The sequence below is a fragment of the Dermacentor silvarum genome, chromosome 4 (genome assembly GCF_013339745.2).
Source record: "Dermacentor silvarum isolate Dsil-2018 chromosome 4, BIME_Dsil_1.4, whole genome shotgun sequence".
NCBI lineage: Eukaryota > Metazoa > Arthropoda > Arachnida > Ixodida > Ixodidae > Dermacentor > Dermacentor silvarum.
Genome location: NC_051157.2, coordinates 208,807,684 through 208,832,910, shown reverse-complemented (window position 1 = coordinate 208,832,910; position 25,227 = coordinate 208,807,684). Strand labels below are relative to the sequence as shown.

General features: G+C 46.1%; 1 protein-coding gene across 4 annotated transcripts in view; it reads left to right on the top strand.

Annotated features, from left to right (window-relative positions):
- Window positions 1–25,227, top strand: part of LOC119449210 (adenylate cyclase type 3) — a 233,067-nt gene that overhangs the window by 100,075 nt on the left and 107,765 nt on the right. For 3 of the 4 annotated variants that reach the window (XM_049666344.1, XM_049666341.1, XM_049666342.1), the window contains exons 7-8: window positions 11,208–11,451; window positions 17,837–17,953. In XM_049666344.1, the coding sequence (XP_049522301.1) occupies window positions 11,208–11,451; window positions 17,837–17,953 (361 nt within the window). The remainder of the gene's footprint in view (window positions 1–11,207; window positions 11,452–17,836; window positions 17,954–25,227) is intronic. The other variant, XM_049666343.1, reaches the window with a different exon arrangement.

The window sequence follows — 25,227 nt, the reverse complement described above, 5'->3', positions numbered from 1 at the left end:
GCGACTTTTTGCATAGGAGCCCAACACTATAGCCACTAAGCAACCACGGCAGGTTATCATGACATCGAGGGTGCATGCGGGAAGTGTACACTGGTCTGAGCATAACGGGTAGTCAACGTGAATCCAAAACTAATACTTTCCTTGAGCTCGGACGAAGCGTCGAATGACTGTGCTTGGTCGCCTTGCTCAAAACAATGCACGTACTTTGTCGGATATCCGTGGCACGTCAAGTCAAAAGTGCTCGTAGCGCGCAACATATTGCAATAATCGACACAACCATTATTATAAACCGAAAGAGCATAACACGTCAACTGCGGACAACAGTAAATAACTCGCCACCAGTGCGACTCGAGACGAATAAACGGCATCTTTTTATTCCCTCGGAAATGAAACAAACCTAAATGAAAGCGAGGGAAATCCGCACCACCAGATGTATATATAATTACCGTATGCTTATCGTTTTCTAATTTTCTTTTCAGTGAATATCTGATTCTCGAACTTTATCGACGCTTGTACGTGCTGCATGAGAGTAAATCCTGTTTGTACCCACTGCAGTTGCATCTAGTACACAAGATAACAAGCTTTAGGATTCGAGGAGCACTAATAGCAAGGGCGCAACACGATACGGTGATGTGACTATATGTAGAAAAATTAAAAGAATGAGTTTGATATTCGACCACTAATACAACTCGACTTTATTTGTAACACTATTCGGGTGTACAGAGCTCCAAAGAATAACACAGAAAAACATTTGCGCAGAAAACATGGACGATGACTGTCAATGAAAGCGAATAACCCAACGCTTCCAGAAAGCTATTCGCATTATTGAAAACCTGATGCACTCGAAGGCGTGTATTTTTTGCAGTCAAGATATCAAAGTGATAGCTTTAAGGGCCCCGTGGCGCATAAAATCCGGTATCGTTGGCGCTGTTCGTGAGTTGACCGTAAGCGATAGTTTTCTACCAATCATAGTGCGGCGCGCTGCGTTTCTACCAATCACAGAGCAGCGCTCAGTTCCTTGCAGGACCACCAGATGGCACTCGCCTCCGTGCATCCGCGAGAGCGGCGGCACCGGCCGTGCGGGAGATCGAAAAAAAAGGGAACCAAAAAACTCGCCTTCGTGCGTAGCATCATTCCCCGCAAGCGTTTCCCGGTAAAGATGGCGGTTGCATAAGCTGCAGTTGCCGGGAAGCGGTGTACTCTTAAATGCTATCACGTTGTACTCTTAAAGGCGAAGTTTGTCTCCCAAGTTTTTTAGTTGGTGTTTGTTGTTTCATTGAGTGATTCCGTAGAGAACAGAGCCGTTAACCCACACACTTGTAGCGGTAGCACAGATGGAAATCAGGTGAGTCTCCATAAGGTACAACACTTCGCGTCCGACGCGAACGCCCCCCGCAATTCGGTTGCTCAAGAGAGTGTGTGGCCTTTGCAGAGAGGGGGTGAATGTCCAACCACCGACGACCCACCACGACAAGGGGAAAACAGCCAAAAAAAACCTGTTCGCTTTGAACAAGATGGCTAGGTATAGATACGCCACTGCAGAGCCATCAAGAAACTTGTCCAAGTAATCCACCGGGAGACAGCAAGGACTCGGGCCCTGGCTTCCCCTACTGCCCCGCACCTCACGGCGTGCCCCTCCGGGATTTTTAATTTGATGCGAATACATCAAATGCCTCATTGAGGCAAAAAAGCCGGCGTCTGTCATCTGGACAAGCGAAAAATGGCACCTAAATTTCCATTGGCTACGACGCCATGTCGCGAGCAGACTTAGACGGGGCAGAGCGGGCGAAATGGAAATGCTGACCCGATAGCACACCGTGTGTTGCGTGAGGGAAGAGGGAATCACCGCGACGCCACGTCACCTTCGCTCCTGGAAGCCAGTTTTATCCGCGCGTTCCTTGTCCGCGCAAGCTCTTGCCTGCGTTCTATCTGCGCCTCGGTAAGGCCAAATCAAAACGCGCCAACCCAATGGTCAAGCGTCTCAACGCGCTCGCTTGCCCGCGAGGATCTCATAAAGCTTAGATTGCTGCAAACGCACAGTTACCCCAACCCACATATATGCAGCAAATACCTCCCAGATATAAGGCCAGAATGCCCTAAATGCCAAAATCCAAAGTGCGACTTCGATCACATGCTGTGGCAGTGTCCCGCGCTAAACGCTTGTATCGGGTCTCCTGCCACCGAGGACGACTGGATCAACCCCCTCAGGAGCCCCGACAGGGCCCTTCTACACCAGGCCGTCCAGAAGGCCCAACAGGTGGCTAGCGAGCTCCGACTCCCAGTCCCCACTTGGGCGGTGCCACCGGTCCGGCCCCCGTAAGGGGCGCCCAGGCCCCTTTAGGACCTTTAATAAAGTTAATTCTCTCTCTCTCATAAATCGAAGGCGTGCTCAACGGCGTTCAGTTGGACATTGCATTCACAACTCATAAGAAGTGCTTAGGTGTGCTCGGTGTTTATTGTTATGGGAAATATATGGATGCTCGAGGCACTTTTGTGCCAGCACCGCCGCCGTCGTGCTGTATCGGCGTGCATGCGCGGGCCACGCGGGGAGATTAATGGCGCATTCCATTGGAAAGACAGGAGCGGAGGCTAAGAGCAGAGAGGAGCAGAGCAGTAGCGCAGCGAGAGTGCGACTGCTTGCTCCCCCACTGAAACGTCCCATGCGCTGCGAGAGCAGGTGCGCAACCAATGTGCCTCACGTGACCAGACTTGCTTACCTTCCCGCGCTGATTATCACGCAAACTTCGCTTCTCAGCCGCCATTGCTGCACACTGAAGCAAAACGACGTAAATACAACCAAAATATAAGGATATGCCGCGTTTGCGTCACGTTACTTCCTTCGCAGCGCGGGAGCAGCTCGAAGAGCAGCTCTTCACTGTTCTGCGCGTCGCTAAACTAGCCCTGTTCTGTCATTGGATCACTGTGTTCCTGCGCCTGTTCGCCCATTGGAACGCAGTTACTCTTGAGAGAGCACTTTGAGGGCTCTTGTTCACCCAATGGGATGCCCCATTGAGAGGTCTCCAGAAACGCGCAGTGCGTTTGGCTTCAAAAACGACGTGGACTCCCCGTTACGCTCTGCTCAATCGGCTCTGCCAAGGCAGTGTTGTGGCTTCCACTTCTGGCGTTAACATCGTGCGCACGCACATTGGCGCTCCTGCTGAGCAGCTCTGTGCATGAGCGGAACGGACAGTAAACACCAAGCCAAATCACGGTTGTGTTCTAACTTCTAGCGCGGCCGCAGCTAAATCTACCTTCTCTGGGCGCTGAAATAAATGGGGGCAGCTTCACACTAGTGGTGCGAAGAATGTGCAAACAGCGAAGCTGTCCAACTTAGCTTCATCTCGATCGGGTAAGTTTTCGCGAGGTTATGCTTTTTCTCCGGGACACGGACAAAATTTATTTTAGGCCGTATCCAAGATGGGATCACCATTAGATCACGCTTCTCGCTGCACACGCTTTTGCTTGGTAACGCGAGCTCGTAACTCCGTATCTTCTGCAAATCGCCGACGTTTCGCCGACGCTTCACCGGCGCGATACTCGGGGTTGCCCGAAGTCTTCTTATCCGCTCTCGAGTAGCTGCACGACGGTTTTCGCGCCACGCTTCCTTGCCTTCGGGAGTAAGGCTACGTTCACACTTGGTCTCGAAGCAGGCGGAAGCGGCAAAAACTTCTAAAAATCCGCCCGCCTGGGCGGCGAAGCGGGCGGAAAACCAGGCGGAAAGCAAAATCGGTCTCGGACCGATTTTTTCGCCATGGCGAGGCGGAATCGCGGCGGAAAGTCGTTCCGCTCGACCGGAAGCTCCACTAGCATGTAAACATCCGGTCGTAAAATTGTACATGGCACCAAAAGTGTAGGCTGCGATGGTGCTCGACGCGATCTAGATCCACCACTTTCTCTACAAGAGTGGTACTAAAACGTACTGTCAGCAATACTCGCGATAGTATTCAACGTCGCGCGACCGGAGGTGCAGCAACGAAGCCTTGGGGTGACCCAACTTCTCGCGCTTTTGCAAAGCTGGGCGAACCCACCACAGCCGCTTCGGAGTTCGGAGGTGTCCGCTCCTTCCGTTTATTCATTGTCCATTTCTAGGAAACAAGTAGGTAGAAGTATAAAAAACAATTTCTTCGCCCACTTCTGTGGCAGAAAAAAGTTGGGCAGATTCCTTGTTGGCGCTCCGCAATTCTGCTCGCACGGGCGCGGTATGTTGCAGAAGTCGCAGGGCGCTTGTTTCGTTGCGCGGTGGTTTTCTCGTCGCGACAATAGATTGGGACAACGCCTCCTATAAAGACTTTTGATTGGGAGCATAGGTCTCAGGTCTCACGTAGAACGCGCAGGCTTCGGCGAGCCCCAACACAAGGGCCAGCCCGGGTTTTAGCTTTGGTGTACTGGAGGCGCTGTCAATAATACGAAATGATGAAATGTTATTACAACCTGTAAATAAAAGCTATTAAAGAAATATAATCACGCCAAGGCACCAACCTTTGACTCAGCGATAACGTGCCCGTATGAGAATTACGGAACGGCTACGAGGAATTTACCGAAGGTCGCAGATGACACGCAAAGTTGCGCGAAATGAACACTTTTGATGACGGGTGGGAAAATGAATGAACATACCGCTCGAAATGGTGCGATAATGAGCGCCACCACGCCGACAAACATACGCAGACTAGATGGACGTGGGCGAAAGCGGCAGCGGTGGCAGCGGCGATAGCAAAACAAATGTGAACAACTTGGACAAACGCGGAAAAGATTTTCCGGCCGCTTTGGCCTTTCCGCCCGCTTGCCGCTTCCCGAGTGTGAACGTAGCCTAACACACTTCTTTGGTCGCCCCCTCTTCACGGCGATGTGCTCCGCGCGGAGACGCGGGGCATTCTGTCGCCGCCGCGGCGCGGCTACGCGAAGCCATTATCAGGATCAGCGCAGTGACGTCACGGCTTAGCTCCGCCTGTGCAGCTGTGGTAGTGGGCTGACAGAGGGTCGCGCACTGACGCAGTTTGTGTCTCACTCGTGAGATGGCGCCACCATCACCTTCAATGTAAGCGACCGCGCTGTTGCCCTCCGCGCAAACGTTAATTCCCCACCGCTTCAAGCACAAACTGATGAGCAATTCATCGGCATTTTCTTTCTGTTTTTGCATGAGCGAATTCTTGCTTTGGCCATTGTTCTGGCGTCCGTGATCAGCGGGAGCAGAGTGCAAAGCATGCTGTAAACCGCCAGTTTTGTGTTGCGGTAGTGAGCTGTCACTTCGAATAAAATACAGATCTCGCGGTTGTACTACCTTTAGAGCAAACAGATTAGATATCTTCATGTCCACTGATTTAATAATAAGCAATAGGGTGGCATGATAACGGCTCATATTTCTCCATGGATGTGCTAGCATTTATATCCAATAGCAGCTTATGCGAGGTCATGCTCGTATTACATAAAACTGTAATATGACAAACTTCAGTATCCTACGTCCTCTCGACTGTTATGTTGTCCTAAATACTGCAAATTTCAGACTCGGACAGCACACCTTGCAGAGAGAAAAATATGAATAGGGGTACATTAATTGCAGGAAAGGCTGTCCTATGGTGTCAAAAGCTTGCCCAAAAAATTTGAGAACGACGATATTATAGTGAGACTAGGCGCCTCATATGCAATCCGATTTTACCACAGTAAACTTGACACCTTACATGCTGTGAATTACATTTATGGCGGAAATTGCGCGCAAAACACCGTTATCTGCTGCGCGCAAAATGCAGTTAGCAATTCTGCTGACACTAATATATCCTAAATGTTAATTTGCATTCCTTTCTACAGAACTATTTGCGTGCACTCACTTTTATTTGGGAGAAGGAATGTGCTGTGACGATGTGGAAAGGGGAAGACACCAAGTGTTCATGAAAAATATTGAAAAGTTTATTTGGTGAAGCACTGCAACGCTCTTAATTCCACAAAAGGCATGCTCATTAATCAATCACCTTCAATCAAAAGAGGAGACGGCAAAAAGCTGAAACAGTTTGAAGAGGGTGCCCCTTTTACAGTCAACAGCACGTGTGGTGTGTGGTATCTTTCCTAAAACAGCTTAATTAAACCTTCTAGAAGACTTTCACCTAATAGACGTTCCAAAAATATTCACAAACAATAAAAAAATAAAAGGCACAAACAATATCAGTAGCACATTGGCTAAGCACAAATTCAAAAATGGGTTTACAAAAACACATATGAATGCTGAACACATTATTCATACAATAAATAAAGACACTGAATAAGTAGAAATGCTAACAAAAGTGACCGATAAGCGGCCCATACATTGGGTTTTCATGTTAGGCACACATTGACATTCAGATAACACATGCATTTTTATTCAGATACACTGATGCTCTGGCCGGTCATCTTAATTGCAGTGTTTAATTGTGCTACGTAAAGGCTTAAAGTCATCGTTGATGAGCACATTAAGCAGAGAGGGCACGTATAGTTAACAATTTCTTGCTTTAGTATGCACAGGTAGTGGGAAAATGCCATTTTGTTTTTTCTTGTTTCCAAAATACTGTTATTTTCTTGTATTCGGGCCAGTCAACTAGCAACAGAATGTTTACAGTTCAGAAAGGATATATAGCTAAATTTTAACATATACTTATACAATGCAAACACAGGAACAACATTAAATTTTAAAAAGAGATGCTTTGCTGGCCAGAAAAAAAATTTAAGAGCAGCGGCTTATCTTCAAGTGCTTTGGCTTTTGACGTTTGCCTGCTTTGTCTACATTTAGCCCCTTAATGTAAAAATGAAGTCGTGTAATAACATAGAAGTGTATTATTTTTTGAGAGAGAGTCGAGGCATGGATTGAGCAACCAACCTCTTGCCAAAGCCTGGCTTTCACACCTGTCAGCACATCTAAAATGCTGTCTGCGTGAAGTTGTTCACAGGAGAAGCAGCCCGTGAACAAGTTTTACGACAAATCTGCGAAATTATTTACAACCATGAGAACTGAGAAATGAAACGTATCGATGAAACAACGCTCAGCCGAAAGCCTGCAGTGACGACGAAACGGCAGCAGCACGGCGAGAGCTTCCATTGATGCTGACGGCAGCGCCGCCACGCGGGCCGTCGGGGAAACGGATAGCTCGTTGACATTTCTGGTGACGCGGCAACGTACGCCCTCTCCAGGAGAGTGAGCCCACTACCCCTTTCTAGAACACTTTCCCCTTTCTAGAACACTTTAGCTGTGGCAAGGATCGGCACGGCTACGCAGAGGCTCGGTTGATGACGTCATGGCTCGGCAAAGCTGGGGCGAAGCGACGCCGCGCATGATGACGTCCCGGCTTAGCTCCACCTATACTCGCGGACAACTTTCTGTGACAATGAAGGGAAAGCTACGGGCGCGTGGATGCTGCACATTTGTTACCACGCTAAGTAGTCCGGCAGTGTTTCACAGTGCTTTTGGTTGCTCGGAACAGACGCTGAATCGACGCAGCTTTCTTGTGCGACGGTTTCGCGTTTGCTCAGACGCGGAAGGGAAACGCCGCAAAATAAGTAACTTTTTATACTCACTGGTGTGTTATGTCATATTTAGCTGTAGCTAATAAGCTCTTTATGTTTTCTCTTGACCAGCCTAAAGCAACGTGGATTAACACGCGGGACTCTTTTCAGAAACGCTCTCACCTGTGCGCGCTTTGCCTCCCTAGCTTTCCCTTCATTGCCACAGAAAGTTGTCCGCGAATATACACAGCTGTTGCGAGGCCTGGCGTTGTTAGGCGACGCGGACTGACGTCATCTCTCGGCGAGCTTTTCCTGCGCACACTCCCCGGACTAACCACCGGCTTAAACAGCTTCATCTCGTGCGGCATCGAGATACGACGCCTCCATGAAATTAACGCCGCTGGCGGTGTTCCTCATCACGCCAGCGTTTTGAGACGCCTTCAGCGCAACGCTAAACATTGCTACCGCTTTCTATGCCTAGTCTACGAGCAACACTGCATTTTACAGCCAGGCTGTTAGCCTCTAGCTGGTCAGGATTTTTCGTGGCGTGCTCACCCAAAAACCGGCAGCTCGAAAAAGGGTTTGTGTTGGAGTTTCCGCGTAACCGAATTATGTTTTTCTCGTATATTCGAAGTGCAGTCCGATGCTATCATGTCTGTAGGTTGTGCGCAAGTCGTGCTTTACAAATTTACTGACACATTTTACTTTCAGAAATTCAATTAGTTCAATAACGCACTTGGGAAAAGCGGAGCTAAAAAAAGCAGGATGAATGAGGATGGACCTTAAACAGCAGCAGGAAAAGAGTTTTGTCTTTCAGTTTCCCTGTAACTGAATTATGTTTTCTCGTATATTCGTATTATAATCCGAAGCTATCATGTCTGCAGCTTGTGTGTAAGTCGTACTGCAATTTACGTTTAAACAATAATTTAGTTCAATAAGGCACTTGCACTTGGCGGACGGCCAGAAGAACGAGGATGTATGCTGCACTGCACGTGCGCGCGTGACGTACTGTACGTCGTTTGAGGTGGTGATGCTCGTGTAACATCGTCTAACGTCAGTTGGAGTAGTCGTACTTGTCTAACGTCCACACCAGCTTCGCTGTACACATCCATTTTCCCAGGGTGGAATAAAGGCGGATTTTTATTGCGATAGCAATTATATGGACACTCAAAGAGGATTTCTGCCATCGGCGTCGCCGTCGCCGTGAGCTTCCGTATGACGTCAACGGCGATGAAATCGTCGCCGAGCGCCGGACACTGTATGTGCGAGTGAAATAGGGACTACTACTACTACTGGTGTTTATTATACATAAGGAAGAGACGCTTAATTATGCAGCCCATCAGGGAGCACGGCGCAGCAGTGAAATAGGGAGCCTACGCGCAAGCGCTGTACAGCGCTTGCATTAGGCTCCCTAGAGTGAAAGGGCGTGAGGGACGCGCGCTTTCACGGGGAGCGAACACACGGCGGAGAACGAACGCGCGTTCTGCGTCGTGCTCCCTGAAGGGCTGCAGAATTAAGCGTCTCTTTCCTCCTTTACAATCACCATATCTATAGAGCAAACGCGACGTCTTCCGTCGCGCGAAAGGCCGTGGGGGGATGGGAGGGAGAGGAGGCGACGTTTAGCTGCGGTACCAAATGCGTATTTATATAAAAACGTTGCGAGGCGAGAAGGTGGTAAAGACTTCCGACGCTGCTCGACGAGTTTCCGTTCTTATCTCGTCGAAAACCTCCGAGCCACCCCCAGAGGCCCTGGCTACAGTCACCAACGCCGCGCGCGTTCGGTGCGAACGCGGGCAAAACGGCGACGGAGTCGACAACAGTTCGGCCTGTTGCTGGTGCTGCTGCATGTCCAAGTTTATACAGCTGTTAAAACTACGACATGATTGTCTTTTTCCCTAATTAAGTTTCACTGTGCGCATTGTAGCATTGTTTTTGACATATTTGTGGCACCTTCTATGTACATTTTCTTTTTCGTTTTTTTACTGCCAATTGTACAGGTATCGGGGCCTCGTCAGGCCTTACCGCCTTTTGTCCCGGTCCTCTCTTTTTCTGAAAAGAAGAATAAACTTCACTTCACTAATCCTTACTTTGTATAGCTCTCTATAAGTTGCTATCGCAATTGATGCTTCGCCTTTCGGGTGAAACTGCGACTTTTCTTGTCGTTTTTTTAAGCGATGATGTATATTTCTAGGCGAAATCGTATATGCCTAGGCGAAATCGCCTGTATACAGAAAACTATCATCACCAGCATTGGCTCGAGCATCGTCGTCTTCTTCCGCAGCTGGCTCGTTGACGCCCCTCGGGTTACGCTCATGCTCGTGCTCGGCACGCGCTCGTGCCACTGCTCCCGTGTTCGTCGTCGTCCTCCTCTTCCACAGCTGGCTGCGTTGCCAGTCATCATTCCAGCGCAGAATTTCAGTTATCTTCTGTCGTCTTAATGGGGAAGCCGCGTTTACGGGGGCATGGGCCATTCATTGTGTTACGTAACGGAGAGATTTCATTTTGAAGCAATTTATTTTGGAGAATCGCAAGCGGCAAAGGCGGGCGAATGCTTCTAACCACGCCGCCGATCAAAATCGAGACATCGAACGCAAGCGACAACGGCTGACTGTGGGCATACCGTCAGTGACGTCGTTCCCTCTGTCGCAGCCGAACGTATGTGCAACCTCATAATTGAGAAATACTTTAATGAACTTGCGGAATTATCCCAGTGATAAAAACCGGGGCCGCGCGTTTCGGCTTCGTTGGTTAACCTTCTTCGCGGAGTGGAAGGGCCGACCAATTTGGTGTACCGGTGTCCCGGAATCTGACAGCGTGCCGCATCCTCTTCCTGAGTCCCTGCACTGTTCTTGAGGAGAGCGTTTCCAAATCGTTGCATAGCGTTTCCAAATCATGGTACCCTGGAGAACAACTCTTAGTACTTGCTCGACTCAATGAATAGTGCGAGTCAAGAATGGCTAGAGAATATCGAGAACCAACCTCTAGGAATATTTGGAGGGGAGTTTCTTGTCAATGAGCGTTTGTGAATACAAGCATGGTTATAGCGGCTATGATGAGAAGGCCCGGTGAGATCGATAAAAGTAATGAGGAGCAAAATCTGATGCACCCGAAAAATGAGCTCGTGGCGGCTTAGTACATAATTTGTCGGGGTGAAACAAACCACTCCCGTATTACCTGCACTTTTTCATCAAAGATTGGCAGCCTTTTCTGCTTTAATTCTTGTTACACGAAGTGTTCGTATATTCAGAATTGCCACGATTCTGCACGTCCGCTTCTCAGCCAGCAACGCAATTAAGCTCCCGTAGCATTTCTTGAGGCCCATGTTGAAAGGCTACTGCTGCTTACGTAATGGCGCTGGTGGTGACGTCACCAGTGGAAATAAAGGAGCTAGGCGATGTTACCAGAAAGCATGTCTGTAGTTTCGTTTCAAATTGTGGGTTTTTAGCAACGCTGTCAAAGAGTGTCATGTGTACGTGATTCTGGGCGACTCCTCTAACCTCCACTTTTGTTAGCGAGGAAGGTCCCGACATGTTTGCAAGTTTGTCAGAGGCAATGACGATTCCCGAGTGTGAAGAAAATTTTGGTTAGGGCTAATTGATTCATTCTGAAACTACAAACATGCTACACGTACAACGAAGACAGTGAACCCTGCCTTGTACGCGGCCTTTCGACGACCGCTTTCTTACGTTCGACCGTAGTCTCAGGTGAGCGTGTATTTGAGAAGTGACGCCACCACCGTGCAGGGAGCTACGTGACCACGCCCACCCGGTGAGTCTGTCCTTCCGCGACTCGGAGCTGGAGCGCCAGTTCGCCGGCACCAGCGACAGCTGCAGTTGCGTCTCGCTCGCCGCCTGGCCCCTGGTGGCGCTGGCATCGGCCGCCGCTTACCCGCTGACGTCGTCGGGTCCCGCGTGCGGTGCCTACCTCGCCGGTCTAGTGGCGCTGTGTGCGTTGCTCGCACTCTGCGTGCTGCCCTTCTTCGCAAAGGTATTTTCACCACTTACTTGTAGTGTTGCTCACTGTGGCTGCAGTGAGCAGCACGATTGAGTATACGAATATTTCACACGCTTGAGCATGCTAAAAAAACTTTTGAAAAAGGCTGGCTATAGCACGACGGCGCAAAAGCGACTGTCAATCCTTTTAGGGATCATACACTTACGTCATGTACAGTAAAATATAAAAAAAGGGAAATTTTCATTGTTACTGCACAAAATATTTTTGCTATGATACAACATATATTCATTGATCTAAAAAATGCTTTGTTTGTATGGTAGAAGAAAAATATTTTCTTCATTTTAACGGAGTTCGTTGCTGTATGGTAAAGTGAAAAAACTTGACATCAATAGTGTGAGCTAAATGAAAATTGTTGCTCTCTTTGCTATCCTCAATTAACATTTGTGTGCAGCTTCAACCGCGCCACGCTAGTATAGGCAGATAGATCTCGTAAGCGCGACGAATTGGTCTGAGTGCCTGAATAAGATGCAGCTGCAATCAGAGCGTGGCTATAAGTACCGGTACAGTTGGATGTGTCGCGTTGGGCGGTGCCTTGTCGCCGGCTGTCTTGTCACATCTCACGTGTTCTATGTAGCGGGCTTATTTGTACTGGTTGCAACCATATACCAGCATTGAACTCGTTCGTATTCCATGAACGCTACAGTCATGAGAAGAGTAAGTGTGGGAATAAACTGCTCAACAGTTTTCTTTCTGTGAAACTTAGTAAAGAAAATACGCAATCAAGAGAAAATATTAGTGAATCTAAAGAAATAGTGGGAAAGAAATAAACGATAAGGCATGTTAAAAAAAATGCCATACTTTTTCTTTTCTTTTACTCAAGTATTATTGCGCAACAAAAATACACGGGCGGGAGAGAAAAACACACACACCAAGCGCATCGGTGTGTGTGTTCTTCTCTGCCGTCCGTGTCTTTTTGTTGCGCAATAATACTTGAGTAATGGATTACCAACTTGCCCGGAATGCTGCTTTCTTTTCTTCTTTTTTTTTTCTTGCTTTTTCTGTGTGTCTGAGCGTGCTTTTTTTTTACAAAAAAATTGTATGAATCTATCGGGTAGTACGATTTTGAAAGGACTCGGTCGAGCGCTTCAGCAAGATAATTCTTATACGGGTGTCAGATATGCTTTAGGCCTGATTTATATGCCACAATCTTTAGATTTTGCGGAGCATGACGCAAATGGCGCCTCACGAAGCCAAGTCTTTTGTTCCCTGGTGATATTAAACTGTTAATCTGTGTTTGCCAGGTAAGGTCAGCGGCTATAGCATTCTGCTACTAAGCACAAGGCCACGAGTTCGATTCCTATCCGCGGTGGCCGCATTTTGATGGAGGCTAAATGCAAAAATTTAACTCTCGTGTACTCACATTTAGGTGCACATAAAGAACCCCAGGCGGTCAGAGGTAATCTGTACTATAGATCTCTGTACTATAGTGTATCTCATAGACCCAATGTCGGTTTGGCGCTGACACCATGAATCAATCAATGTGCTCTCTGCAATAATTTCTCATATTGATATTTTATGATTCTCCAGAGTCTAATTTAGCAATAGTTGGCGCACCTTTAATAAATTGTGCGTGCTACTGTCAGAGAAAGGGAGAGAATAGGAAGAGAATAAACTAAAAATGCCGACCAGAAAAGCGTCCTGCTGGTTAATGTACACCGAGAAGGAGGAAGGAATAAAAAGATGTGAGTGGTGCATAGACTGCTCAACGCATGAATGCACAGAGAGGTTATTCTGCTAACCTTAATTTAGGAGGAACACTCGTAGTTGACTCTAGAATAATTCTTACCCCCTGGAGTAATCTATTTAAACTGCACCAAAACTTCAAGGATTTATGCATTCCATCGCAATTGGAATACCACTGCCGTCAACGGGAATCGAATTCGCGGTCTCGTACTTGGCACTACAACACAATTTGCATACTTTCATTGACGCTTGCTCGTTTCTCAAACACGCAGCGTCTTTCAGTGTGGTATATACTATAAAAATTACAATCACTCACGAATACAAGTGAAAAAAAGAAAAGCGCGACGCCCTAATGATATTTTCTAATACAAACTTTTGCTGGCATTTGTAGTTTTCGACATTTATTCCTTTATAATAAAAGTGCACAACACAGTTCAAACGTGTAAACTGAAGGGATGATGAGCTGTAGGAGTTTTGATTTGCTTAACCAGAATTTTGGGATTTAACGTCCAGGAACTGCTTATGAAGGACACCGCGATGGACGGTTCCGAAATAATTTTGATGAACTCAGGTTTATCGACGTGCACCCAGAGTACGGCACACGAGGGTTTTCGGGTCCAGCCTCCATTTTAATGAGGCCACCGTGGTCGGGAGTCGAACCGGCCACCTGGTGCTCATCAGTAGCCACTGAGCCATCGCGGCGTGTGGATATTCAAATGAGTTAGCAGTCTCAGGGTACTTCACGCTATTTCCTGGGGCTATATATCTATCGATCCATGTATAATTGTATGTTTGTATCTAACCGTCTTCCCACTTACATGGGTCACTGGGTAGTCGGTGGTCGAACGGTTACCGCATCGGGCTGCTAGGCTGAGGTAACGGGGTTCGAAGCCAACCATCGGGCCAGCTTGGGTCACTGAGTATGGGGCGTACTTGCCGCTCTTCAACGAACCTCTTTCACGCCGAAACGGGTCACTGTACGGTGCGCGAATGGGTCCGTAAAATGCCAAACGCTTCATGTCCATCGTCGGGAGATGGGTTCCGCCGAGTGTTATGGACACGACAATGTGTTCTCGGAAAAACCTCCTTCAAGCGCTGCGTGCCGAAACTAAAATGAACTGCCACATATTGCAGGGCACATTTTGGGACAGATCTTGTGTCTTTCACATCAAACGTTTTGTTGAAATCAGGGTACCTGACCACTGCTCTTGGATACACAAACACTGTTTATTTAGAGCCATGTTCCATGCATAGTTTCTCTACCGAGCATCTAAAGACTAGAATGCCCTTCCTCAAGTCGCTGCCATCACCTGATCGTCACAATTTGTTCAAGATTTTAGCGACTTTATTCTGTTGTAACAATTGTTTGTATATGTTACATGTCCACCCCTTGTGTAATACCCATACTACGGGGTCTTTAAGAAAATAAGATCAAATGAAATGAAATTACGAGGTCGTGTTCACACCTTTGTTAAATTATCGCCTAGTTCGTTCGACTTTCTTGCATCGATGGGCAACATCAAGAGTTATTTGCCATATCTTAGCACAGTCTTACCACTAGGTCCCCTCCTGTCACTACTCCTGTTTATATTTTATGTACGTAAGCACGGGCACAAAATTAGACCAAGTATTTGGATCAAATATCTTGGAGCACATTTTTAGTATGTTTTATCACAAAGTTGTCTTTATTGCAATAAAGTTAATCCACCATGTTTCAGATAAAGAAATGATTTCGGTTTCTTAACATGTATGGAATTTCTTGTTTTCTAGATAATAACAACCTTTGCACATCTAGAATAGATATTTTAAGAAATGGGCTATAAACTGTTGCCTACAGGATGCACCACAAACGTTTATAGTTACTTCATGCTATTGAAAGTGCCAAATTCTGACGCACTGCTGTTATCTATTGCTTTGCCCTAGTACTTGGACTTTCTCCCGTCAAAATGCCAGTCGCAGTGTTTATCCTTCCTTATGTGTAGTTCTTCGGACAAGAGCATATTTTGACATAGAAGGTACTACAATAAACATTTATTTCCTGTGCTAGCTCACTTTTGTACTTGGGCTAAATTGGGGCTCTACAAGAGGGCTCCACCCGAGAATAAACACACCAACCACTCTTCGTACAATAAAGTTTATTCTCTCTCTCTCTCTGGGCTAAATTTTTACTTCAAAGAAATTTATTTCAGAACGTTACATAACTTTTGACCCTGCGTAGTTAAGTTTGTAACATCCGCTTCTTACAAAATAGTATGCGATAATATTCGCGGTTTTTGTCATCTTTTGTTGCCGTAATATAGACTGATGTGCTCACGTTTAACAGGTAATTGCACTTCGGTGTTTAACCTGTTACAAAATGACTGCCATTTCCAGCAGTTTAGCAAAGTCCTTAGCTTTCAGATATTATCGTATCTCGTTTCCTCTGAAGTGTGATTCAATATAGGCAATACAGGAGTGGGAAAGCGTTAGACTGTCGGGTTTCTGCCCCGTGCAGGACCTCATAGGATTGGAAATCATTTATTCCAGACAATATGTATTTATTATTATTATTATTATTATTATTATTATTATTATTATTATTATTATTATTATTATTATTATTATTATTATTATTATTATTATTATTATTATTATTATTATTACTGCTGATGCTGCTGCTGCATCATCATCATAAAGAACGTCACCTCCCCAATTTTCATCTTGCTGGCTTTTCCGACATGTCCTTCGCCAGTGTATTGACACAGCCTTCGTTATCTCTGTACGTGCGCATACACGGTTGAAGCATTTTGAAATAGTTAAACGCTGAATACGATACAAAAAGTGAAAGTGTACATTTCCGGAGTCACAATCTATTCTCATCAGTTTAACGAACCATGGATGCATAGCAATTGCGCAGGCGTATACCTCGTGACACAGGAAGCGCCCGTGACATCGATACGCGCACCGCACAAAAACGTGCAGTCGACGACGGTCGCGAGAAAAGCCACTTTTTTTGTCCCCCTCGCGCGACAGGACGATCGATGCCCGACTCGTGCGCGGTAATAAAATTTTGTCGCGACTACCGTGGCTCTCGCTGCTTTCGTTATTCTTAGCTGCGGGTCGTTCTGGCGCAGCGCTCGAAGGTCAGTGGGCATCGACTGGGACAGCGTAAAGTGCGCACGGAAAAGCACGACGCTCTTGAGGGCGGAACACGCAGCTATCCAACCAATATGAACTTCTTTTCCTTTTTCTTTTTTTTCACAGAATATCATTTTTTTTTTTCAAAACATAGAACGTGACCATTCCCTCTGGCTCAAGAAGCCAACGAGCCTCAACTGCTGGAGGAAGTGTAAAAAAGTAGCTTAGGCCGTGGCGGCGTCTTTACAGCGATGTGCTCTAAAAGACTTAATGACTCTCTTTATTCGAAACTATATTGCGTCTATGCAATTACGCTTAGCACGCTTTGATGCTTTTGTAGTGCCTTATTTTGTCTTACTGGATTGACGTGATGAAATTGTGTGTACTCATAGAAACTGCAGAACGCGCTGTTTAGTAGCGATCTTCATCATATATATATATATATATATATATATATATATATATATAAGTAACTGGATTTTTCAATGGGCCAAGCGTATTTAGGAAAATCAGAAGCACAACTTCGCGGTTATCTTAGGTTTATTATTTTCCCAACAGTTTCGGTCGGTGGTCGGCGGTCGGAGGTCGGTCCACCGACCGAAACTGTTGGGAAAATAATAAACCTAAGATAACCGCGAAGTTGTGCTTCTGATTTTCCTGTATATATATATATATATATATATATATATATATATATATATTGTCACGCACTTGCTTATCGATATATATAAGAAAGTTTGTGACAAGTGCGTAATTGCCGGGAAGCCTATCGCATCAACTTCTGATATCGTCCTTTATTCATTTAACAATTTGTTGTTTGTGAAGCAGTCGGTGATGCCCCCCCCCCCCTCATCCCCAATAGTTGCCAGCTTTTCAAATATCATCCACATAAATTGATCAAGCCAAGGAAAGTCTGAAAGCCCCCTTATTATCTTATTATAACTCGTCCAGCTATTTGAAACACACTTTCCTGAAAGGAACAGTGCCGTCACCGAATTTGTTTTTGGATCCTTTAAGACCGCTGCATAAGTTTAGACGCCAGGGTGCTCAGCAACGCAGGCGCAACTGTAGATGGCGGGGAGATGTCCTCGTCCAGCAGGGGACATAAAATAGGCTGACGATAATGATGCTCTGATCACGCGGAAGACAACTCAACAAATGCACAAAAAAGTACGGTTAAGTTACCAACCACCACTCGTTACTGCGGAATGACCAACATATGTTCGATTCCTTATTAATTGACTACTCCGGCTGTTGCAAATTCTCGAGTAGCTAAGCAGGCAAACCTGCGTGTCAAATTCGCGTGCCGCATTTACTCGAATACACGTGGCCAACAAATGTATGTAGAACGTCGTAGTGAGGCTATCTGTAAAAAACTTAAGTACGCTATTTTTCCACACATCCTGGCTGCTTGCGCGATCATGTCGGATGCGCTTTTTGTAAAAAAAAAATATGCTTTGCTGTCTTGACTAGTGGCCCCTTAACCCAGGAAATATTTGTGAGAAAAGTGTCACCAATTCGTCCATGACGTAACTCATAAAACTCCTTGCACTCGTAGGCACCACCTCGTCCCATGACCGTAGTGTCAACAGCGGTGCAGAGCAGGTCCTGGGTTCGACTGCTGGTTTCTTTTATGGCGGTCGCGCTCTGGGCGTCACTACACTTGGCTACCACGGTAAGTTTTATTATTTCTTTATTTCCCAATTTGATCAGTTCATCTTGCAAAAGATACACGTATGAATTTAAAGAACATTTACCATTCGTCCTACAATGTAGCATCGTCACTACTTTTTTCTTGGGTAATCGATTGATACTTGTCATGGTAACGCGAAACAATGTGAATTATAGAACGGGACGAGAAAGAGCGTCACTTACCGGCATTGTCCATACTTAGCGTCGTCCATCACCGAACCATGCAATTAGCTTTGACTGAGCTTGTTTCTGTAGTTTGTGCTACTGCGCACGAATTTCCTGAGCATCGCTTTCGACTGTTACGCGTGATCCCTTGCAACTGGTATATCGTGCTCGTGCATCACCAAGCCAACTTCAACTCAGAGTCTCCTTACATCCATTCCTCAGGCTGATTTACTTGACTATACGCCGCTATACTGATTTAGGTGTATTTAAGACTGCATATATGTCTATATCATAACTGGAGATAACTTTTGTTTACGGCCATGTTAAAACACGCACGCAGATTAGTCAGCACAAAATAAGTAAAAGCAAGCCACTTAAATTTCTGTGCACGAAATACTTGATGTGGCGTAGAATGGATAAACGAGCTAAATGATTTATCGGTTGGCGCAGAAATTTTTCTTGAAGGTGAAATTTCGCGGTGAATTTTATTCAAGAGGAAGCGTGACCTATGCAGATCGTATAGGAGTGAAAAAAATAATTTTGCTCACCGTCTACTAATCCAATTTCGATGAAGATTGTCGCATTTAAAATAAGCCCTTAAAATCTACTCATTCTTTGCAGCGAAATTTGGTTTAAGCTATCAATTTATCAATTACCAAGAGGTGAAAACAATTTCAGACAACATGCAGCACGAAGTTTACAACTGTGCAACTCGGCAATAAAGGCATCGCAATTATCTGGACGTTTTCAATTGGGGGCGAGGACTTACGGAGTCGACATCTGTCGGAAGCGCCTCGCTTGCGTATAGTATGAGCGATAAAGCGGCGCACTCCTCATAGATTTGCCTGTCGGCACTCAATAAAAACACCATGAGGAAGCCCTCCTGGCCATTTCTGTAATTATTCTCGAAGCAAGGGAAGTTTATTACTGTCAAAATAATAACCTTGGGCAAACAGAAAGCACAGAATAGTTTACAGGCGCTATCTCTTTACCGAATACGTACAGTGAACGCCCTTCGCGCGCGGTCGACGCGATGGAGTTCCCCGAACCAGCTTGTTGCGTGAATGGTAGGAAATCGCAGAGAGCAGACTATGTGAAATGTGTTCTTATAGTGTGCTGTCTGTAAAACCACATAACAGAATGAAGCCTCAATGCAGCGATCGCACGGGTTCGCAGCGACCGACTCCGCGTCTGCATGCATGTCCGCGCACAATGTTTCGCTTTCGCTGCGAGCGCGTTTTGCCTCCGTGCCGTGAGCTTTAGGCCGCAGCTTACGAACATTTGACAGTACACAAGCAACCATTGTTGCGTGGATGCTATCAGAGCTGTTCAAGAATAATTTCGTTATAACTACGGACTTCGACGCTATACGGTGACTTGTGCCATCGCGACGATTCAATCATTTTTTTTTCTGATCTTCTAAATTCTTGGACGTTTCAATATCGTTACTTCTCTAATTGCGTCGCACTGTACGTTTATCGGCCTTCTTAGCGAAGAATTTCCCGCTCCTTTTTTTTTAATCCAGCACATTCATTGTTTGGCGATAACACAAACACGAGCACATGCCACGCCTTTTTTTAATGTGCTTCTTACCGTTCCCATTCCAGTCTGGTGAACTTGCCAGTAGCTATCATGAACAAGTTCATAGACCAAATTGTCATGACATTAACCGGGCAGCGCGCGAGGGCGAGCTTCTCAGTGCGCGCTTTCTGCTACACAACGAACATCGCAGCCCCAACGCCGTAGCAGAAATCTCCTTCGCGGAAGTTCTTGCTACACACCTGTGTTGTAGCCGATGGCTGCTTGCCGGTTCTAAGTTTCGCAATCCAAGCTACACGCGGCTTCTTGGCCTTCGGGTACGTGTGAATGCTGACAGCGGGCTCCGTTGCGTACGCGTCCGGCACTGCGGTACCGAGCAATAGCCTACCATGTTGGATGGCTTCAAAGGCAGCCACTACCTATTGTAGTGTTTTCAAGCGTTGTCAAGCAGACGCCCGAAGCGGGAAAACATCCCCATTTAATCAGAACCGTAGCGCAGGTGGTATTAAACTTTAGTTTTCAGCTCGCTTCGGCGCTTCCGAAGCAGACGACGCGGCCGCTCTGTCCACGTGATCCCTCATACCACGTCACGCCGACGGTATCGCCAGCTTTTCCAGTGGTGGAGCTCGCCCCCAATTGTGACATAGTAAGCGGCAGAATTTATAACATATAGACCGTTTCTAAGAACATAGACCATCTTCGCGTATCAGTTTGCTCTAGAGGAAGGAGATGACGCTTCCGGCGGCGCCCCCGCACGTTGCCTCAGCAGCCTCAGTGAAAGTTCCCGAATACGAAACCATTGTCGCTTCTGCCTTGCTACTGTGCGATCGGCTGTCGCAAATGCAACTGGGGGTTCGCTAACGCACTGGGCTCCATTCATGCTCTAAGATGTGGAACGATAGAGGGAAGACGTGCAGTAGGTGGCTGCAAAAATAGTGACTGGCACATTAAGGAATGGAATCAATATGTGTGACCAAGTCCATGGACGGCGGCGACATAGGGAGTGCCTGTTTTGCCGACCCTCCGCGATGCACGGCTTTCCTCAAGGTTAAAAGGTTCACTCATTCACCGGTGTTGTATCGCTAACCTCCAAAGATATGGCTTCAACCCCGGAATGGCGCCTATAGTGAGTATCGCTCGTTACACAGTAACGAAGGCAGTAGCGCCGCTTCTTGGCATAGTAAGTTTCTCGAACTCTATCTACACATATACACCCCATCCCACACGCAACCTTACGCCCACTCTACCGCCAATGTATCAAGAATAAGTAGATGGGTTGACTCTTGAATAAATGCGCCGAAGCATGGGTGATGGCGATTACAGTGACAGCACACGAATGTTCCAAGTTTAACATTTCGTGATGATCCACAGAGTAAGCGAGTAACTAGCGACAATACGTGTTTGCAAAAAGCTATTACAGAGCACAGAACAGCTAAGTTCCAAGCCTTGTAAGCAGCAAGCACAAATCTATCGCAACTGAGCAAACCCGCGAGCGATTAGGCAGAATATAGACAATCAGATAATAACTGCACTGAGGAACTTTACTGAGTCACAAACATGACAAGCCGATGCTTTAAACTGTTAGCCAAATAAAAAACGAAGAGAAAAACACACTGAACCTGATTTAATTCACAGGAGAAAAGTTTGGACAGGTTGCAATATACTTCTGGCCCCCTTCTTGTACAAGCACCGCATACGCTGCTAGCTAGTACCGTTTGGACAAGGCGTAATCAGCTCCAATAGAGCTTACAAGCCCTCTGAAGCTGTCGCCACTGCTTCGTGTCGTCCACCAGTCATCGTCTGCAATATCCGCCGAAACAGAGGTGTGCTGAGCCGCATCGGCATCGTTCCCAAACATTATAAGCACGGAGGCCACGAGGCAGCTTATGCAAGCAATGGACGCGTCACTACGGGATCAAGCATGGCGGCGCCCTCAGGATCACCGGGAAAAGGGTTTATATTTTAACGCACGAGTACTAGTTTAGCAGAATACGAATAAACAATCTTATAACTTCGCATGAGCCGTAAGCTAATACACCATAATTGTTCTCTTTCGACGATCTAACAGATACAGTTACAAAATCATAACATCCGATTTGGACGCATGGTTACATACTTACATCACGCTTGTTTTTTATGAAAGTTACAAATTTCCGGCAACATTCGCAAAAAATGCTTGAAGCATTACACAAAACTCTCCTTTCATCATTCGTTTGAATATTTCTCTGTAAAGTGCGATCAATTATGTTCAAATCGGCTTGGGGGTATTCCTGCTTTTAATAAGTGCTTCAATGGGGCAATCGTAGTTAATTCCGAGTAAAATTTAGCTTATAATAGAGTTTATGAGTACAGTGCCATTTAAGTGGAGAGAAACACAAACGAAAAAAGGCTTTAGTTAAGAGGCGGATCTCAATGTCAGTAAGGTGAGTCGATGTTGCATTATGACAAACAGCGCGTGACGCAAGTTGTGCATACTCTTACACAGTCAGATTGTCGGTTCATTGCGACAGAAAGAGTGCGTGCACTGCTCACAAGCCTGACATTTAGACGAACAGAGTGTAACGCAAGAAAAAAGACCAACAGCCGACGACCTCCTTTGTTCCTCGTCCTCATCTGGTTTTGTTTTTCTTCTTGTGCTACACGCTGTTCGTCGAAATGTCAGGCTTGTGAGCAGTGCACGCACTCTTTCTGTCGCAATGAACCGACAATCTGACTGCGTCAGAGTATGCACAACTCTTTTGCTATCCCCCCCTGTCGCCGACGGCACGATCCTCTTGTTTGCCATTAATGATAACTTCGTACAATCCTATGCAGGTGACGCAAGTTAATTATTTGTTAGTGTTACTGCAAGCTATGCACATATCTACTGTCATGCGATTGGTGTTTGACGACACAGACCAAAGAAATGACAAGAAGATTGACTTTTTTTTAGAAAGAGCCTGGTTTCTCCATTTCTGTCTGCGTGCGTAAGCGCGAGTTTTTCACGTCCCCCAAGACAGCGCTCGGGGTGAAATATACGAAGTGTTCCTGTATGTGGCTTCCGCCACATAAAGCGACACTAAAATGATGCTTGCGTAAAAACTGGTCGGCGTGTCTGTCAGTAGAGCTGCCATGTAATGACGTGACTGTCAGCTACTGCTGAAAATCATGGTCTTCCACGAACCATGGATTAAGTTGTCGCATTGCCCACACAGATTGCTGCTGAAGGATTCCAGTGCAGCGTTATGCCGTTCACGTTTCAAAGTAAGGCGACGCGTGCGTCAGGCTGAACGTGGTCGTTGAGGCTTACTGTGCCGAGTTGCCGAGCGAACATAGGAACGGGCTTCAGCTAATCATCATCGCTGTAAATAGTAGCATTTTCAGCAGACGGCTAATTAACGCGCGGATTGTCGCTGTTTGAACAAAGGCTATAAACTATACATAGCGTCCTTTGGGCTTATCAATGTAGCAAATAATATCCCGCCGATTTCAAAAGCGAGTTCGAAAGAGCTTCGCTGCATGGACAGGGACAACGGCTGTCTTGTAAAGCCCTTCATTATTTTGCGCAATGTCTATTTCTCCAAAAGCGAACGCCCACACAATCAAGCGTAAAAGAGGAGGACCGTGCTCACAGCTTTATTTAGCGAATTCTCAAGTTGAACAAAGGATCGTTTTTGTCTTTTAGTCCTCGCCAAAATTTTTGGTCACAGGAAATGTGACTTAATCGAAGTTAAAATCGCATTAAAGGTAGAAACGCCTCTTGCGAAATTCTCTCGCGTCTGTGACGTGGCGCTGATCGATGTAACTGTGCTATGTTACAAATTTAGCAGTTTTTCCAAAACTTCAAGTTTATTTTATGCATAATTACCTTAAAAACTCCAATGCAAATTTTGGTTATAAAAAGTGGCCTCTCATCTGCCCAGCAAAGCCTTGTGAAGCGATGGCTTGCACATTACGGCAGCTGCCTTTCGAATCTCACAAGTGAGTGCTACGCGAATTTTCTTGCCATGAAAATTGACTACACGCATTCAATACATAAAACAGGTCGTTCCTTGCTATCGGTTTCTGGCGCCTATTTCGGCCTCTATAGTACCTAAAATGAGGCTTTATGTGCCTTTTTTAGGCGCCGAAATCCCACATTTAGTGCCTAAAAATCCGGCCTCTAGTCATGAATGTTTCTCTGAAGCTCCAACACGACAAAGAAACTGACTTCAGCGATTCCGGTGGCTCAGAACCTAATTACTACGACAAGCAGCAGGCTCGCCTGGCGGCCATCTTCTCAAGCACAGCTTCCTCTTTACAATGTAACAAAACCAAGACATCGTCCTCAACCACTGCAATGTCGCCCTTTGCGATAACGAAGTATGCCGCCATCGTCGAAATCGACGAAACAACGTAAGGACACTACATATCAATTTTCAAGCTTTTAATTGCTGTCGAAGTAAATGATAAATTCAACAATAGCAGCCGTTTGAAACCAAAGTCACTTTATTTTCAGCTATTTATTAATCACATGCTTTACAAGTATCCACGACTTCGTTGCAGGGCCAGGTTCTCCTCAACGTACGAGAAATTGTAGCAGGAGTGCGCAAGTACGACTTCTATAAATATAGGATAATATTGGCTTTAACACTATTTTAGAATATCCGAAACCCGGATGTGTACTGGGTTATCTAAGTTTTAATACTCATTTTCTCATTAAACGCCTGCTTTATTTGACCTCAGAGGCGTGCAACCAATCTCGTTTTGAAAACAGTTGAGTTGAAGCCCCAACTCCTCAAGCGGCTTCGCAGCGATGCTTCGCAGAGCCTGCCTGTTGCATCATTGGTCCATGCTCTGAGTTCATTTATCTTTATTTGAGAAAAGTACGTCCCCAATCCCCAGTATGTTGCAGAAAGAGGGAAAAAGCAAGAAAAGCTCCTGCTGCAAAAAATGTAACTTAGTTAACAAAAAGTGTGATTAATGGCAATCTCCAAGTTCTCAGTGTCGGTAATGGGCAGAAGGAAGGAGCAGGGAGAGGCTTTTTCATTCAGTGCGATAAATGAATCACTGTTCACGTTAATTCAACACGACGACACCCTAACTTTGAAGCTTAAATCAGGTAGAAAAAACGCGTAGTTGTAGCAAAACATATATATATATATATATATATATATATATATATATATATATATATATATATATATATATTGTCACCTGTAGTAGTGGGAACAGGTCAAGCGCAGAGGCGCAAGCAGAAAGAAGTGCGCGTGCTAACCGCCCCGCTCGATAGTTAGCTCTCGCCGCCGTTTTCTCCAGAGCCCGGCTGCTCATAAATAAACGTCGTTAGCCCCCTTTTAAGGCGCGTGGCAAAGTGGTGGAGGTGCTGGGTACTTCTCACTTATGCCGCAGACTCCTCCTGGGAGCGGAAGCACCAGCCCTGTGTTAGTCGATACTCCCGTCCATCGGACCAGCCGCAGGCTCCGGCGACTGCCTCCTGAAGATACTGAAGACACCGCAGTGCTTCAGACTACCCCAACCGGTATGAAACGTGCAATGACTAACCGTTACACACTTCAAAATCCACTGGTGCCG